At 37.4% G+C, this 18330-nt stretch overlaps 1 protein-coding gene and 1 pseudogene across 14 annotated transcripts in view; both read right to left on the bottom strand.

Annotated features, from left to right (window-relative positions):
- Prp4k (pre-mRNA processing factor kinase PRP4K) overlaps positions 1-18330 on the bottom strand; it is a 39552-nt gene that overhangs the window by 9308 nt on the left and 11914 nt on the right. For all 14 annotated transcript variants that reach the window (XR_013425346.1, XR_013425348.1, XR_013425347.1 and 11 more), the window contains exons 4-11: positions 11743-11898; positions 10320-10401; positions 8932-9142; positions 5746-5819; positions 3967-4057; positions 3031-3178; positions 2098-2235; positions 1116-1269 (exon numbers count right to left, since the gene is read on the bottom strand). Coding sequence is in view for 2 of the 14 variants with exons in the window: in XM_005327499.5 (XP_005327556.1) it covers positions 1116-1269; positions 2098-2235; positions 3031-3178; positions 3967-4057; positions 5746-5819; positions 8932-9142; positions 10320-10401; positions 11743-11898 (1054 nt within the window). In the remaining 12 variants the exon portion in view is untranslated. The remainder of the gene's footprint in view (positions 1-1115; positions 1270-2097; positions 2236-3030; positions 3179-3966; positions 4058-5745; positions 5820-8931; positions 9143-10319; positions 10402-11742; positions 11899-18330) is intronic.
- On the bottom strand, positions 12240-18258 carry LOC101960379 (talin rod domain-containing protein 1-like; annotated as a pseudogene).

Raw genomic sequence — 18330 nt, 5'->3', positions numbered from 1 at the left:
TATTCAGCAACTCTAACCCCAAGTTAAATTAGATAAGAGTATTATTAACACAATGTAAGCTCAGACCACATGTGAAAAAGGAATAAATATTAAAATCTGGAAGGAATAATCAAGATATTAAAAAGAAGCCTAAACTAAAGAGCCTAAGGAGTTCTGAAACTTTAATGTTAAAGTCATATTTTTTAAGAGTTTACTGTGTCATAGCTTAAACAGTTCCCAGTAAAGGACACCTTACATGTTTGGCCTTTCCTAAGGCTCTCTTGGATGCATTTAAGGTGTGCATTAAAATAAGAAAGAAAGAGACAGAAAGAGAGGCGGAAAAGCAGAACATGTTGCTGGCAGAGAATACAGGAATTCTCCAAGTTGTAAATATGCTTACAACTGTGAACACCACACAGCAAGGTGAAAAAGGGGCCAAGGACAGGTGTGTGAAAGTATTAATCACAGTACCATGAGGATGTATTTTCAAATTTCAAAAACACTACAAACAATGTGAAATCCATGTTGTTAAAACAGAAGTCACTAATAGTGAAAGTCAAACCTTCAAGAGATGCCTCTCAATATTACACCTAAAACCATAACTGAGCTTTTCTGTTTGGGCTCCAGGAGCCAGTTTCTAGAGCAATAAATAATAAAAAAGCGGGGAGGGGGATTACTTCTACGTAGGTACCTTTTAAACCCAGAACCATATATCTGCTCAAGAGAGGGTAATTCCCTTAAATATCCCTAACTCCATCCATTTATAAAAACTGAAGAACAAAGAAGTGAAAATTTCTTATTTCAAAACAGCAACATGTGTAGCAATTTTTAAAGACACCAGAAGAAACACACTATTACTACAAAAGCATTCTCAGGGTTATTGTATACTCTGAATCAATGAATCAGAAGAGGTGTGTGGGGGGGCACAGACAAAGACCCATTTCCTCTTTCTTCATAATTTTCTGTAAAACTTCAGGGCCCAATTTCCAAAAAAGGTACAATTTGGTCAAGTCATTCATAATTGGTGTTATTAATACTCTGACTTACATTTCAAAGATGTCTTTTCTGAAATAGTAATAATCATATTTCTATTTTAAAAAATGGATGTAAAAAGTAGCCTGGTTGTTTTGACTTACCAGGATATTGTCTGGCTTGATATCTGCATGTAGGATATTGCACCTTTTAAGGAGTTTCAGTGCCAGGAACAATTGCTGACTATAGGATCTTACAGCTTTAATATGAAGACCAACATCCTTACCATATTTTTTTAATACCTCTCGTAAATTCATACTTTTAGGAGAGAAAAAACAAAAACAAAAGGAATTAAAATGCAAACTGGAAATATAAAAGGTAAAACATTTTCAAGTATAAGTTAAAATGAAGTACAAAACACGATTTACATTTAAAATATTCTGTTCCAGAATCCCCCTCCCAATCCTTGACAAAAATTATTTTACACTGAAATGAGAGCATGTCACACTGTGCATACACAACACAACTTCTCAAAGTCAATTATTTTATTTGAAAATAAATAGAAGCTGGGCATGGTGGCACACATGCCTGTAATCCCAGTGATGCAGGAGGCTGAGGCCTAAGGATGGCAAGTTTGAGGTCAGCCCCAACAACTTAGGAAGACCCTGTCTCACAAAAATGAAAAAGGAGTGGGAATACAGCTCAGTGGTAGAGCGCCCCTGGATTTAATCTCTAACACTACAAACGGAAAGATGCATGATAAAATTCATATTTTTAGAATGAGCTTTTACCTTTGAAATCTCTACAATGAAACCACAGTTGAAGATAAAAACTGCATTTCTACCCAGTCACTTTTACTCTTTCATTCTGGCTTAATCCCTCCCTTGAAGTATTTAGTTTTCAAAGACGCTGACCTACAGACTACCTGAGATTAGTGTAAGGTACATAGTATATAGTCAACTATCAGTTTACATATTAATTATTGTCAAGAAGTTAACCAAAGCTAAAAAAAACAAAAACAAGAAATGACTGAAAAACACTAATCAAATACCCAGAAAATTGTCACAGCATTGACCTAAATTGAGTTTGGTAGAGATGAAGAAGCTACATTTTTTAAAATTTAATATATAGGCTTTGACATTGTACCTGAGAGGTTCAAATACGAGACAGAGATGCTGCTTGTGATAAAAGTGCCTGAAGAGTCGCAAACAGTGAAATTTGTCATCTGGATCAGCATCATTAAGTTTTTTCAAGAACTCTAATTCTTTTAAACCAGTCTTTTGCCTGAAATGAAAAAGAAAGTTAGGCCTAAACTAAACATACACAGAATTTATGAGAATAACATTTGCTAGACCCAATCTGATGTACCATGTGCAACCATTGGTGATGTGGAAAAGTAGTGGTTTTTTTTCTTTTTGATGGTGCTGAGCCACCAAACTAAGCCATATCCCCAGCTCAGTAGTTTTGTATTTTTTAAGTTGGGACTTCCCAACAAAACACCCTCTAAGACATCAGTAAAAATCCACAACACTTGTAATATTTCAAAACCAGAAAGCTGACATTAATCCCAGCTCAGAGTGTGGTATAGATTATGTACTGAAACACAAGTAAGGCAATTATCTATTCTATTAAAGGAAAAACATAAGATACAATAATGCCCACTATTTGCTAATAAATCAGTTTTTATTTTGTCACCATATTCAGTGACACTTGATATGAGCTTTTCATTTCTCACCTCTGGTCTTGAGTTAAGATAGTCATAGCAAAAGATGTTGTATAAAGTAAGCAGTATAAGGTATGTGCCTACGATTATACTAGTGCACATGGTAGGTACTGAAACATTAATTATTATAATTATTACATAATAGACGGTACTGAAACATTAATTATTACTATGGTTCTAGTACTTTACACATAACAAATTAAAAAATCCAGTAAAAGAGAACTGTTTCCATTACTTTAAAAAGCCAATACTTATTTTAAATTGTGTCACATTTTAAAAAATATTAGAAAAAATGCTCATTCATAAATATCTGTGTTAATATTAAAGGCTCCAACTCATTTGTCTCCTGAACTTACATGAGCTCATTGTTTCTGATGATCTTAACAGCTACTTCTTGGTTGGCTCTTGCATTATCTCTGGCTCGTACAACATTACTGAATACACCTTGCCCAGTGTAGCCGTACACATTGTAACGCTTATCTAGGACTTCACCTATATTCACACCTAAGAAAACAAATTAAAAATTTAGAGGTCTTACCATAATAATGAACAGAAAACTGGAAACACAAAACAATCACTTAAAAATTGTGTAAAAACTGTACTATTCGGTTTTCTACAAGAGGGAAAAATCAGGATTTGAAAGTCATTCTTTCAAAAATGTAGTTAGAAGTTATATGCCCATTTAGATAACTACAAGAAGAGTTTCTGTTCTAACACTGAGTAGGTAAGAAATGTTCCATGAAACATTTTCAATTGTATTCTTGCCTATCAAATACTGCATACTGGCATTCAAAGTTCTTTCTATGTCATTTTTCTTGGTTTCAGATCAAGAAAAGCAAGTGATAGACCTCTTCCTTCTAAGGCATTATTTTGTGGCTGAAAATCACTTTGATTAGATATAGGTTGCATATCAAGTCTTTATATCTCACCTCAATTTGCAATGCTTCTTGGCTGCTTACTAGAATACAATAGGGATTCATGCAATAGGTACATGTGCCATACTTTTAAGTGATGGTACTGTGATGGGAATTTTTGAAGTTCTCCAACAATATGTGACTACATCAGGCAAAATGTTGGTTACAATAAACTCCTAAGTTAATAAGAAATGTGAACTTGGGCTGGGAATGTGGCTCAGGCGGTAGCGCGCTCATCTGGCATGCATGCGGCCTGGGTTCGATCCTCAGCACCACATACCAACAAAGATGTTGTGTCCGCCGAGAACTAAGAAATAAATATTAAAAATTCTCTCTCTCTCTCTCTCTTTAAAAAAAAAAAAAGAAATGTGAACTTACGATAATAGCCTTCTGCATCAGTCCAGTTATCTCTGAGGTTGGGATTCTCTTTGAAATCTTTTCCAATGCCAGCAGCCCTAAGTCGAGCACTCTGAAATTAAGGAGACATACATTATTACTCACTTATTCACACATTCAAAGCACTTTCTTTATAACTAACAACAAAACTAGCATTTTGTCGCAAATTAAATAAATACAATATAGCTAAAATTGGATTACCAAATTGTCTTATATTACAACACCACTCTGGGGAGAAAAAAATAACAAAGAATCCTCAAAAACTAAAGAGTATGATTAGTTCATTATTTAAAAAAAAAAACTCAAAATCAGATCTGGCTTTCTTTAGCTGATGTTATAATGTCCAACTCTTTCCTACCAACTTTAACCATTTCTTTCACTGCCCTCTCCATGAAGACACTGTGTTCTTTTCACTTATGCATGAAATGTATGACAGTTGTTGGCTGCACCAGTTGAGCCTATCTGGAAAATTAATCTACTACTTGGGATCAATCTTCTTTTGAACTTTGCTTCAATAATAATAAAACAAATAAAAACAATAGCTTTTGGCATATGAACAAATATCCAGAAGATTCTATAATACTGCTATAGTTTGGATTTTCAGTGTCCCCTAAAAGGCTCATGTGTTGAAGGCTTAGTCCCCAGGGCAGCACTATTAGGAAGTCTTTAGGTCACTGATGACAGGACTTTGAAGGGAAATGCGGAATCCCAGGCCCTCTTCACTCCCTTCCACCCTTCCTGACCATGAGGTGAGTGGATCTGTTCCACCAGGTATTTATACATGCTGTATAGCCTAACCACACACAGGGCCATAGCAATGAGGCCATGTGACCTTGGACTCTCCAAAAGTGGCAGCAAAATTAAACATTTTCTAAGTTGGTTATCTCAGGTATTTCATTATAGTAACAGAAAGCTGAATGACACAAGTATCACCTAGGCAAATGAAGGCTAACAATACTTCAGTTGGTTCAATACTTCATTTGATCCTCTCTCAATCCATTTTTTGGTATCTCTCTTATAGTTTATACATCACAGATTACTGGAGGCAATTGCCAATGAGTTCATTCACTAATTCTACACCATTAATTTTCCCTATTGTGCTTATCCTCCCTACTTCCTCTTACTAAGACCTCATATTTCTCATATCCTTCTAAATTTATATTGAAAATAGCCTCACACTTTTGAGTGCATTTTCTCAACTGCATACAACACAGAAGTCTAAAAGTAGACTAATAAAAGGCTTGGGAAATACTGACATTACTTTATCTCACCTAATCACCACACGTATGAATGTACGCTTATTTACATGTGTATTGAGACACACATATGCACATAAGTAATTATACATGTAGTCGTTTGATGCATGACTTTCATGAAGCTCTCAAATTACTCTGTTGTGCTTGCTTTAAAATTTTGATACAAATTCAGATTTAGAGGAAAGGTACCAAACTAGGTACCCTTCACTAAGATATTAACATTTATTATATTAGTGTTATGCTCACTTCTGCGTGTATGTAAACAGACATACAAATATTTTTACTTTGTGGCACTGGAGATCGATCCCAGGAGTACCCTACCACTGAGCTATACACCTTCTTTCTTTCTTTAAAGATGGTCTTGCTAGGCTGCTGAGGATGGCCTCAAACTTGTAATCGTTCTGCGTCAGCCTCCTGAGTCACTGGAATTACGGGTATGTCCTGCTTCATACACACATGTATTTCTTATATATATTTTACTGTAGTTGATTTAAAAATTACTTACATCAAAATATGCAGCAAACATATCGTCAGATTCTGTAAACATATCAGGTGCTAAAAGTTTTTTCTGAGATGAACCTTAAAAAAAAAAAAAAAAAAAAGAAGCCTTAGTATTTGAAAGATGAAAACATACAAATTGAAATATAAGTCAATGGAAAGTCAGTTAATAGTAGTTAACTTTGGCCACTGTTAAGCTAAGTAAGCAAGTAAAGAGCTGAACAATTTCGTATTAAAGTGAAAGTACTCTTTTAAAAACAAACACGTCCCCACCCCACCCCCGCCAAACAAAAACTATTTTAAGGGGCTGGGTTATAGGTCAGTGTAAAGCACTTGCCTAGCATGTGTGAAGCACTGGGTTTGATTCTCAGCATCACGTTAAAAAAAAAAAAAAAAAGTAAATAAATTCAATAAACGTCTATCAACAACTAAAAAAATTAAAAAAAAAAACTATCTTAAGTTTGTACTTTAATAAATCCTAAAGGACTAATATTCCCACTACAGACAACATATCAATATCAATCTGTATATATTTGTTTCCTAAAAATTTCCACAGAAAACTGCACAAAAATAAACCCCATGACCTTAGGAAGCTGAGGCAGGAGGATCACAAGTTCAAAGCCAACCTCAGCAACTTAGCAAGGCCCTAACCAACTTAGTGAGAACCTGGCCAAAATAAAAACTAAAAAAAGGGCTGGGGTGGCTCAGTGAAGTGCCTCTAGGTTCAGTCCACAGTATTTAAAAAAATAATAAAATAAATAAAAGCAATAGCTTTTGGCATATGAACATATACCTAATTTCAGTTATTATACAGAAATGTGAATTAATTAAAACTACAATGTGATATCAGTTCTCACCTATAATACTGGCCCCAAATCAAGAAGTATTAAAATAATTTGCCAAAAGGCTCTGGATAAATAAGCACTCAGACACTGCTTATGGGATGGCAAAACTGTACAACTCTTATGAGCAGAGTTTGACAATATATAGCAAAAGTACTCATGCACTCTTGTAACCCGCAATCCCACTTCTGGCGAACTAATGGAAAACAGTGGTCAAGCATTAAAAATGATTTAATGCACAATATTATTAATTAGTGTCCACTGACAGCCAGCTAGACACAAATATCCAGTGTTAGAAGACTGAATAAACTATGAAACATGCTCTAGAAAGAAATAAGGAAGATCATACAGATGTGTAGTTAGTATGCTTTTTTGTATGCCCAGACAGGATATAAAACACTCAAAGGTCTTAATAACTTAAAAAACAAAAAACAAACGTACTTTCTAAAGATCAAAAGCAAAAGGACAAAACCTAAACCTAAAAAATTCCTAAACCTACCAAATTGGTGGCATAGCTATAAAGAGGAGAATTATTTTAAGTGATTTTAAAACACAGAATTATGACTATATACCCTAGGATATGGTGTAAGGACAGAAAGAATAATTATTTAATAATGATAATTCATACTCATGTCTTTAAAATTTATAATATCCTATAAGTAACTATGCTATGCAAAACAAGGTTTTCATTGTAAGAGAAAAAAGAATACTAAAATAAAAAAGTTACCACATAAAGACTGGGTTAAATCAAACCCACTGTGGTTTCTGTATGGCCTGTTTTTACACTTTTGGGAGGGAAAGAGAAAATCAAGAAGACTATTTTGGGGCAAATTTAAATTAAACAAAATTCAAATGTCACTGTACATAACAATATTTTTGGTTGCTTTGAACACAGCCATGTCCACTGATCAGTGATCTGTGGCTGGTTTTGCACTCCAAGAGCATAATTCAGACTATGGAAGAAAGAGGGCAGGGAAGTCTACAATAATGTATCTACTACTTGACTCCTTATACAAAGATTGCTGGCCCTTGTTCTAGAAAGTAAGAAAGCTCTTTGAAATACTAAAACAGTTGATTCAGAGGACATTTGAAATCTAAAAAGAGCTGCCTCCATACTCTGACTGAAGAGAAAATAACTTGAGCTTAAACAAACGAAAACCAAAGGGGGAAAACGGCTAAAGACTCAAACATATCAACAACAAAAAACAAAATGGTACTAACAATAAAAACCCATCAAAACTGAAAGAAATGGGGCTGGGGATGTGGCTCAAGTGGTAGCGTGCTCGCCTAGCATGTGTGAGGCACTGGGTTCAATTCTCAGCACCACATAAAAAGAAAATAAAGATATTGTGTCCACCTAAAACTAAAAAATAAATATTAAAAAAAAACTGAATGAATACTAATGAATTTTCTCTGGAGATTGCTAGGGCACTGTTTTTTTTATTATAAAAATTGGTCAATACACAGAAATAACCATACATTCATCCTGCTTTTCCTGTACAAATTATATTCTGGAATAACCAAAAGTGGAAGTTTCTTTCATAGAAGAACTAAAATTTAACAATTAAAAAGAATGATAGAAAAAAAATCACCAATTAGAACCCCCAATGAAATAATGTATCTTAGTAATGATCAAGGACTGCTAAAATCATTAGGTAAACATCCAAAGGCAAACTATATTAAATAGATGTGGTTCTCATATCCTAACACATTCTTTCAATGGCAATAAAACAGGACAACTGTACACCACATGTGATACAACAGTACAACACTACTAATATAATATTTTTGCCAAAAAAATTAAACCTAAATCTACTGGTTTCTAATGTAAGCTATTAATTTTCAAGAAATACTGGAGTTAGAGGAAATCTCAGTACCCTGATGAGTAGTAGCAAGAGGAGAAAAACAAAACAGGATTAGAAAGAAAGAACTACTAAAGCTATAGAAAGGTTTAAGAGATATCTATCCCATATGATTGGATTTTGAGTCAAACCATCCAACTGTCAATAGACACTGATAATATTAAAAGATTATCCATTTCATTACATATACATATTCACCTGAAAATCTGTTTTGAAATGCCTCAGCAAGCAGAACAGAAGGTGGCGAAAATGTGGGAGTTCATTATACTATTTTTTGGGACATGTGAATGAATAAAGAAACATTTATACAAAACATTCATTACAATATATCTAATATATTACTGTGATATAGTTAGCAGGAGCAACAATTCTATTCCTTTTCACTTTTCCTCAACCCCAAATCTCATTGAAAGTATGGTCTCTCTAAAAAGTTATACAGCTGAATATTCAGAGAAATGCATGGCCAGGACATAAATCTATTTTACTCACCATTATTCTGTTCAACAGTCATTAAATTATGCTTGGCTTTTACTGATGCCTCAAATGTATCAACGTTTTCCCGTTCATACTCTTTAACATCAGCAGCTACACGCTCTAGGATGTCATCTGGAGAAGGTGATCGTGTTCTAGTACTGCTCTGGGGGCTGCTTGGTTCAGATGGTACAGACATATTGCTGTCTTCAGCAAGGTATTTATATTTCTGTAATTAACAATATGACATATTTTCATGAAATTGGATGCTAAATGAATTTACTACTTAATTTGTTAAGAGTTGTTGCACTGAAAAGTTAACAGTGTCCATGTAAAACAATATTTATACTTTGGTTTAATCAGATCCACAATCCCTTATGTAATTTCAAAATTCAAAAGAATTCTCAAGTTTGCCCCCTGCCTGTTTGGTGCACATTAACCATGTGGCAAAACCTGACCTGACCAGACCAGATGAGATGCTGTTTATCATCTTATTTATTCCCTCAGTGTAACCATCAGTACATCTCATTTTAGAAATACTAATGTAATAATCATGGGTCACTTCAGATGTCACTGAGGTGCTAAATGATATACACGGATGCACCATATTACCTTCCTAAAATGCAAAAATTTCTAAGTTCTGAAGCACCTCTGGCCCCAAGGACTGGAGATAAGGTCTATCATAGTAGCTCTTTTTTTGTCATCTGCCATGAGAGAAGACATTGTAGAAGGACTGAAGCCCACAAATGACCTACTGTTCATAGCTTTATCTAAGGCTAGCCAAGGAGAAACAGAGTTTTCTATGGTAGCAAATCTCATCAATGAAGGACTTTATCACGATCTGTGTATAACACCCTTTTCCCATTCAATTTTCTCCATCACTCCAGTCTTCCTCCATTTAATTTTTTGTTTGTTTTGCTTTGTGGTGCAGGGGATTGAATTCAGGGCCTTGTGTATGCAAGGCAAGCACTGTATCAACTGAGCTATATCCCCAACCTTATATCACCTAGTCTTAAAATTATTTTTCAAATGTTTCATAAACAACCACATTTGCACTAGAAAGCTTGCCATTACTTTATAGACATTAAAATGTTTGCTTTTACAGTTAAAGGCATACATTTTTGCTAAATAAAATTTCTCTAATCTATTTAGAATTTATGTTCATTTTTAGAAAATGAAACCTCAAATTCTCATGTCTTACAAAGGAAATTTGTATCAAAATTCCATGTATAATAAAGAGAAACATCTATTTTAATAACTAAAGTAACTCCTTCAAGTCTCACTAAGTTTGTGTGCTTCTTTTCTGAAGACCTCTTCAGATGTCATTTATTAAAGTAAAAAATCTGCACTAGAGCAGTGACTACTCAAGAGAACTGATTAAAAATAAATAAATAAATATCACATACCTGGACAATTGCCTGCCTTTGTATTCTTCTCTGTTCTATTAGAGCTTCTTCATCTTCTTCCTCTACATCAAAATCTTCGAGACTTAAAAAACAAACAAACAAACAAAAAACAAAAAACACCAAAAACGTTTTTCAAACATCCTTAAGATATTCTATAACTGTAACTCTTTTACGTCTTAATATTATAGCTGGAAAATGTCATTAAGTAAGAGCAAAAAAAGCCATAAGCCACATTACTTGTTTTTCAACTGTGTCAGTTTTCTGATATAGAATGCTAGTAATATACCTTTCCTATCTATTTTCTTCTCACTTATTTCATGGTACCCAAACTGGGAACAAGAAACATCTCTAATTTAGAAAAAGCACCACTGGCTCTTTCAGGGCTTTAGAAAGTTTATTTTACCTCACTGATACTCAATTTTATCACCTATAACAAAGAGGTCTAGGACCTTTTCTGGGTCACACAACCCTTTCAACACTTATGAAAGGTATTGGTCCCTTTCATATAAAAAATACACATGCAAACACTTGTTTGTAATCTAAAAGGTAATGTGACTCAATTATTGAATACTGTCCCTGACCTAGTCCCTCCCTTCTTGTCCCTCCAAAGACCTCCTCCTCAGCTTTTCTATGCTTTTCAATGCAACTTTTCCATTATCCTAACTGCTAAATGTGCTGTGCAGAAACAAAAGCCAACTGTTATGATGATATCAGGATCTATGTTGAGCTCCCATTCCCTACCCAACTTTCTTAATTATCAAACTTTCATCAAGGTCTCTCAACCTTAGTGCTATTGTTTTGGTATGGACAATAATTTGTGGAGGATTAGCATGTGCACTGGAGGATGCAGTATCCTTGGCCTTCTGCCATTAGATAGCAATTGCCAAAATGTCTCCAAGGAAGTAAATAGCCCCTTTTGAAAACTACTGCACTAAATTGGTTTTATGTTTACGGTATTCCATTTAGACAACCAAGTGTGTGTTTTAAAACTTAGTTTCTGTTATTTTATTAGTCATTAAAAAGTTTCTCCATCTTTACATTGTAAAAGGTTGTTACCTGCCACCAGCTATCTCCAACTACCAAGCAGGCAACACTTAACATAAAATGAAATGTCATAAATTTCTTCCCCCAAACTGGTAACTCAGATTGGCAGGACAAATATGTCTATTATTCCCAAGCAAAATAAAGGGAAGACTCACAATAAAATGATGGCTCAGAATTCACACCAGCCACAGTGGACATTTCTAAATTTGGAAAACCGTCACCTCCACCATAAATTTGCCCAATCATCACAAAAGGTTAACTTTTAACTCAGGAAAAAATGACTGATTTACTTAAAGTAATCAAGTGGCCACTTAAATTTTCTAGTCAAACAGTTTCTCTAAACAGGAAAAATAAAATTATGGTTAAATTTTATTCTTACTTATCATCAGATGAAGACTCCTGCTCAACCTTCATTCCTTCAGAAAGACTTCCTTTAAATTTATCTTCCTTTACTTTGCTTCTGCTTCTTCGTCTGCGACCACCTCGTGAACGAGACCTCCTTCTCAAGCGTGATCTGCTCCTACGACCTCTGTCTCTATTTGAAGGTAAAGAAGATATATACACATTTTGAAATGTCAAAATGGGGGAAGACACATGTGTGGGGAGAATAAGACTACTTTCTGCTCAATTTTATCATGAACCCCAAACTCTTTTATAATCTACTTAAAAAAAAGGTAATTTAAGAAAAATAACAATATCACAACAGTGTAACTAAACATAACAGAACTAGCTACTGTTCTCAGCAAACATTTTAAACTAAATTTTTTTTTTTCCCTCATGAACAAAGACTTGTATGTTAAGCTCTATGAGGAATAAATATGTTTCTTTGCATTCCTCCCCCCGGCCCCCCACACCACCGCCCCCCCCCCCCGTGCCAGGAATTGAACCCAGGACCTTTTGCATGCTAAGCAAGCACTTTAGCACTGAACTACATCCCCAGACCCTCTTTGCATTCTTTTTTTTGATGTTGAGAAACATAATATTTTAAAAGATGAAATACTCTAATACATGCAAAATAAAAACTTGAAACTGACACTGGGGTGACAACACTCTGTGGTGTAAACTAAAACGTTAGAGGAAAATAATAATTAAAAAGAATTAATATAAAATATGCTCAGAGTAGCTTTCCCCCATTTTTAAATCACCCAGCAAAGTAATATTCTTTCCACACTGAGTATACTCCTAATTTAACGAGACTGCTTAAAAAAAATTAACAAAAAAGGAATAAGAAAAAAAGAAATGAATCCATGACCTCCCTCCTGCCCAATTAATAACAAAATTCAGTTGATGAACGGAGGTGGGCCGTAGGGGTTAAACCACAATCAGCAGATTACCAGTTTTCTGTTCCCCACTTCTATGTGGGCTGCTTGACACCTGGGCCTTCTGGGTTTGTGAGCTGTGTGCATGGCTCTGACTTATGGAAGATTCCTCTTGGGCATTTAACATGGGGGCAGGCATGGGTGTTCACCTATGATTTCTTAGGTATAAATGGAGAGGGGCAGAAAATAAGATTCTTCCTTTAGCCTGGTAGTGGAAGAAGGGATGTAGGCTGTGGATTTGCTAATTCACAGAATTGGAATTCACTGGCAGTAGAGTCCTGAGAAAAGACTCTCTCTTAAAGCCTGAGACAGCAGGGTACAGCCTTCAGACACGGTGCAGGCCGAAGTCCTCAGCCTCACACTGTGGTCCCACATCTTAGCACCCCGTTGGGGTATAGTGTCAGATCCCTGAGGCACTGGATTGGAAGCACTCAGGTCAATATCAAGCTCATAGAACCACCCAAGATGGCAGTCTGCCCCATCCTGGCCTCCGTGTTTACATCGGCCACGGACGCAGGAACTACAGCTCACTGGTAAAGCCCACCAGTGTTCTCCCTGCCTACACCAGGGGCCCACTGAAGAGCGCACAACAACTGCCTAGTAGTTAACTGGGTGCCACCTTCCCCTTGTGTACACAGGCCAGCAGTACTAATGCGCTAGTGCTCATGCACTTGACGCCCACCTTGAAGGTGAACAGTAGTACTGTGAATTGTCACTAGCCACTGCCATGGAGCATGAGTCCATCAGGAATTTGAGGTTGAGTGACAGGCCCTGTGACATCTCCAGCAGCAGCTTTAGTAATACCTGCTCCACCCCATGGCAACGGTGTGTCATTATTCGGTAGCGGTCCACCAGGCCTGGCTGAGCAGACTGCTGTGGCCATCACAGCCAGATAGGTTGTGTGGGCTGACCATTCGGTCAGCAACACCAACAGGTTGACCAGCTCTACTTGACTGTCTTGGTCTTTTCCAAAGTGGCCATGTTAAGCTGTTTCTGCACCACATGGGTAAAAATGGAGAGCCCTTCACACATACAATAGTGTCCTGGCACTACTCAAAGGACTTGCACCGGCACAAGAGGCTGGGCCCTAGAAAAGTACTGTATTAGCCTTGCTTGACAGCAGAAGCAGGTCAGCTACCAGTCGTAACTTGCCCTCATTGTAGTAGCAGTCACCAGCTGCTTCTGTGGCTGTGAGCTGGCCCTAATGAAGGTGCTCTCAGGTGCTGGAGAGACAGCCTGGTTGGTGGGTTTTCCAGCGCTGGCGCTAGCCATCAAGTAGGGATGAGGATGGGGTTGCACTGGCATGCCACTGGGGAATCTGCTACTACCAACTCTGTAACTCAGCTGGCCCTAGTGCCTTCCCCACACCATAATGCCATCACCATCAAGGGCAGAAGGCACTGGGCTGTGGCAGCTGGAGCCTGGGCAGTGTGGGAGCAAACCTATGAGCCAGAGAACACTGGAGGCTCTTCTGGTCCTGAGGAAGGGCTGCGGCATAAGGCCTCCTAGAAAGCTTGTAGGAAGCATGAACCCCAGCAGAACAAACTCAGTCCATGATCTTCACTGTGGAGCTGCCAGGAAAAGTCTCTTCTTCTGGACATTGCCGCCTTCTTGGTCATGGCATGGCATGGCCTGGCCGTCTGAGAAGAGAGGGCGGAACAGGGAAGCTGGGAATTGTCCTCCCTTTCTTTCAAATGAAAATCCTTTGGTCCAGGAGGTGCTCCGTTGGTGGCCAGTGGGTTGGGCTGTCAGCTGCTGTGACCCCGACAGGAGGCACTTCTCCAGGAAGGCTCTGGAACACACAGTAGAACTGGGCACATCTTCTAACTCACTCTGTGGAAGAGGCGCCAGCAGTGGCTACAAGGCTGAGAGTGTGGCAGCGCTGTCCTGGCTGCATAGTGGGAGCGTGTACTGAGTACACACAGTGGCTGCCCAGCTTGCACCTTTGCCTGCCTCACGGTGGCTTTTGGCGCAAGTCCATCCTGGCGCTCCACCTTCTTAGGCCCTGCAGCTTTTGATCTCTCTGGAAGCTGTGTGCATTGTGTCTACCCAATAAGAGGGTCCCTGTGTTGCTGTGGCCATCAGTAGGGTGCCAAGCTCCTGCCAACCACCAACTTCACCTGCTTTTCTCTCTATGTCCCACTGAGTACCAGCCCGCTAGGACCACGGGAGGCTTGTGTGGCACACAGAAAGCTAAGGAATCCATACCAATGAATACAGTAAAAATGTTTTCCTCTGGTCTCATCAATTGAATTGTATGATTACCAAAAGTCAACCCCATTCTCTAAGCTGTTTACGCTATTATTCATATTCATTTTTAACTACATGATTAATTATGTAAGCTTATGAAAAATATAAAAAAAGTTTTCTAGGAAAACCAAGTTGAAACTATAGGAAAAGAAAACACACAGCTGGTTACCCAGGGCTGGAATGAAGGAAGAGACTGACTACTAAGGGAGATGTTCTCTACCCTGTGACTGTATGTGCCTGCCAATACTCAACCTACACAAAAGAAGGTGACTTTTATTTTATACAAATTATGTTTTGGGGATGGGGTTGTGGCTCAGCAGTAGAGCACTCGCCTAGCACGTATAAGGCAATGGGTTTGATCCTCAGCACCACATAAAAATAAATTAAATAAAGGTATTGTGACCAACTACACCTAGAAAATATATATTAAAAAAATTACATTTCAATAAACACAATATAAAGAGAATTCGTATACATGATTGCAGAGATGCCAAGAAAAATCATCAAATGTGCAAATTAGGTATTATTATTATTATCATCATTACTATTTTGGAGATAGTGTCCCACTATGTTGCCCAGGTTACCCTGGAACTCTTGATCCTTCCTTTTCAGCCTCCCGAGTAGCTGGGATTATAGGTATGTGTCATCATGCCCAGCTTTGAAATGTGCAAACTGAATGGAAGAGTAACAAATCAAATAAAGTTGAACATGAGTTCAAACACACAAAGTAGGACAGAGACAAATCTGAGTATAACACTCTAAAGAGGCCAGGAACTCTGTAAACTCTAAAGGATGGAGTATGAGGTAAAAGTTGGAAATAATTGGTTGAAAGCCTATAGAAACAGACTCTTGTATATTCCCCTCCCCACTTCAGTGGAAAATGCCAAACACTCCCTTCATAAAGTGACAGAATACTTGCTGGGCACAGTGGCATGTACCTTTAATTCCAGTGACGGTTAAAGCATAAGATTGCAAGTATGAGATCAGTTATCAATAACTTAGCAAGACCATGTCTCAAACAAACAACAGCAATAACAAGAACAACAACAAAAGGGCTGGGGGTATAGCTTATTATTACAGTGTCCCTGGGTTCAATCCTTGGTACAAAAGCAGGGGTGGGAGATTTATTTTCTTGGGGCTGGTAATAGGGTTAGGGTTAGGTATACTCAGTGGTAGAGCACTTGCCTAGTACACACAAGGCCTGGATTCAATCCCCACCACTAAAAAATAAAGAAACTTTTAAAAAGTTTACTTTGAGGTTGTTATAAAAATTGACACAAGATACTTGGTGGTGCTTTACCAAAAACAGAGGTGAAGGGAAAGTTTACATCATGAAGAATCAGAACTCTACTGTACCAGGTTTATATATAGGATGTCAGAGAATTCTGAAAAACTTACTAGGCCCAGAAAAAAGACTGGTATCTTAAAATCTTTTCTCTAGTTCCTAAAGTGATACCATGAAGTGGTAGTCTCCAGTTGAAGACAATTTCCATTCAGCTTTTTAAGTGTCTAACTATGAAATTAGAACAGAAAACGCTGACTGATGCAGCTTTCTGAGGAAAGTCTTCAAATGAAAATGTAAATGATAGCAAGAAAAGAGAGAAAGAGAGAGAGCCAGGCACAGTGGTGCATGCCTGTAATCCCAAGGCTGAGGCAGGAGAACTGCCAGCCTCAGCTACTTATTAAAAAGGGCTGGGAATATGGTGTGGGAGACCAACCTTGCAAGTGACTCAGTCACCTCCCCTGCTGGGTGCTGAGGCGCTCAGTCACAGAAATGTGGTAGAGCTTTCTCCACCCTCTTGGGTTCGAGGGTCAGTGTCTCATGAATGGGTATGTCTTGCTACAGCCCCATGGGTAGAGCTATGCTCACCTGTTCCTTTGTAAGTAATATAATCCCTTGCCCTGTTTAGGATAGAATCTTCCATGGAAGTGCCTTGTGTATGTTCCCTTCTCTTAATGTGCCCTTGGGTGTGACCTACCCAGGTGTCAGTCAACCTGCTGACAGCGGACATCATGAAGATAGACTCAGCCCCCTGAAAACTGACCCCTTGCCTCATTTGAATAGCTTCTCTTCAATAAAAGGGGTCAGCGCGTGCTCTCGCTCTCTCTTCCTGCGGACCCGTAAGGTCAGAGGAGCCGACACACCGACCCCCCAAAAAAAGGCATTTGTGTCTCTTGTGTGGTTATTTTAAGCAGCTCAATTAGACCAGTTTATCTGGGTGACCCCTGAGCCTTTTAGTCGCGAGAACAGAAACCTAGCAATATGGCTTAATGGTTAAATGCCAGGTTAAAAAACAAACAAACAAACAAACAAAAAAACCCAAAACAAACAAAAAACAAGACATTTATTATAAATTTAAAGATGAAGAAAGAAAAAAAGCACCCAGGAATCAGAATTAGGCTCTCAAGGGCAATATTGAAAACTAGAGATCAATAGAATGATTTAAAGATTCTCAAAGAATGACTTCAACCAGGAATTCTATTTCTTTCTAAATCAGCAATGAGAATAAAAGGTACTTTTTAGAGATGAAAGGCTCCAAAAAATGTCCCTTCTATGTGCTCACAAAGATATTAAAGATGGGTTACCAAAACACAGGAATGATTAGAAAAAGATCACATGGGAGTCACATGAAATAAAGAGGGAATACCAAGAGGATGGCAGAAGGAAAGCAATACAAGGATAACTGTATTAGCAGTCATAGAGAACGATGTGGAGAAGTCAACAATGAGAATTAGAAGAAAGGTCCCCTCTTCTCGCCTCCCACCACTATTTGCTCAGCAGTGAACAACCAACACAGGATAATGCTTACACTGACTCTTAAAGCATACAAAATTCAATAAAATTGGGTGGAAGAGAATTATGCGTAAGGGTGGTATTAAAAAGCCCTCACTATCCGAAAGTACTCTCAGACCATGTGTTTCTACATCCAGGAATATAATATACAAAAATTTTCAGAGATATGTAAATACAAGCCTTGGATATGTTATCTTTAAATCATATTCAATCAAAAATATTATAAGATTGGCAAGTGAATGTTCATCTACGGTTTAATGTACATATGCATTTAAAAACATAATTCCCTGCTTTAAAAACATTCTTTTTGATTAACTACATGTAGTTAGAAAAAAATGGTTTTCTAACAGTGAATTACATAGGTTTTTGACCAAGACTCCTCAGGAGTCAATTATACATAATAATTATCAAAAGAAACTGAGTTACTTATTTACCACCCCCTGAGCCTGTCAGCTAAAACACCAAGATCTTTAAACCTAGATCATTTAGTATTTAGCTCTCTTTAAAAAAAGGGAAAGTCCTACTTAAAAAAAAAAAAAAAAAAAAAAATATATATATATATATATATATATATATATATATTTGGTAGTGCTGGGGATTGAGC

The sequence above is a fragment of the Ictidomys tridecemlineatus genome, chromosome 8, assembly GCF_052094955.1.
Source record: "Ictidomys tridecemlineatus isolate mIctTri1 chromosome 8, mIctTri1.hap1, whole genome shotgun sequence".
NCBI lineage: Eukaryota > Metazoa > Chordata > Mammalia > Rodentia > Sciuridae > Ictidomys > Ictidomys tridecemlineatus.
The sequence above is the reverse complement of the archived record's forward strand: the minus strand, read 5'-3'. Positions and strand labels throughout refer to the sequence as shown.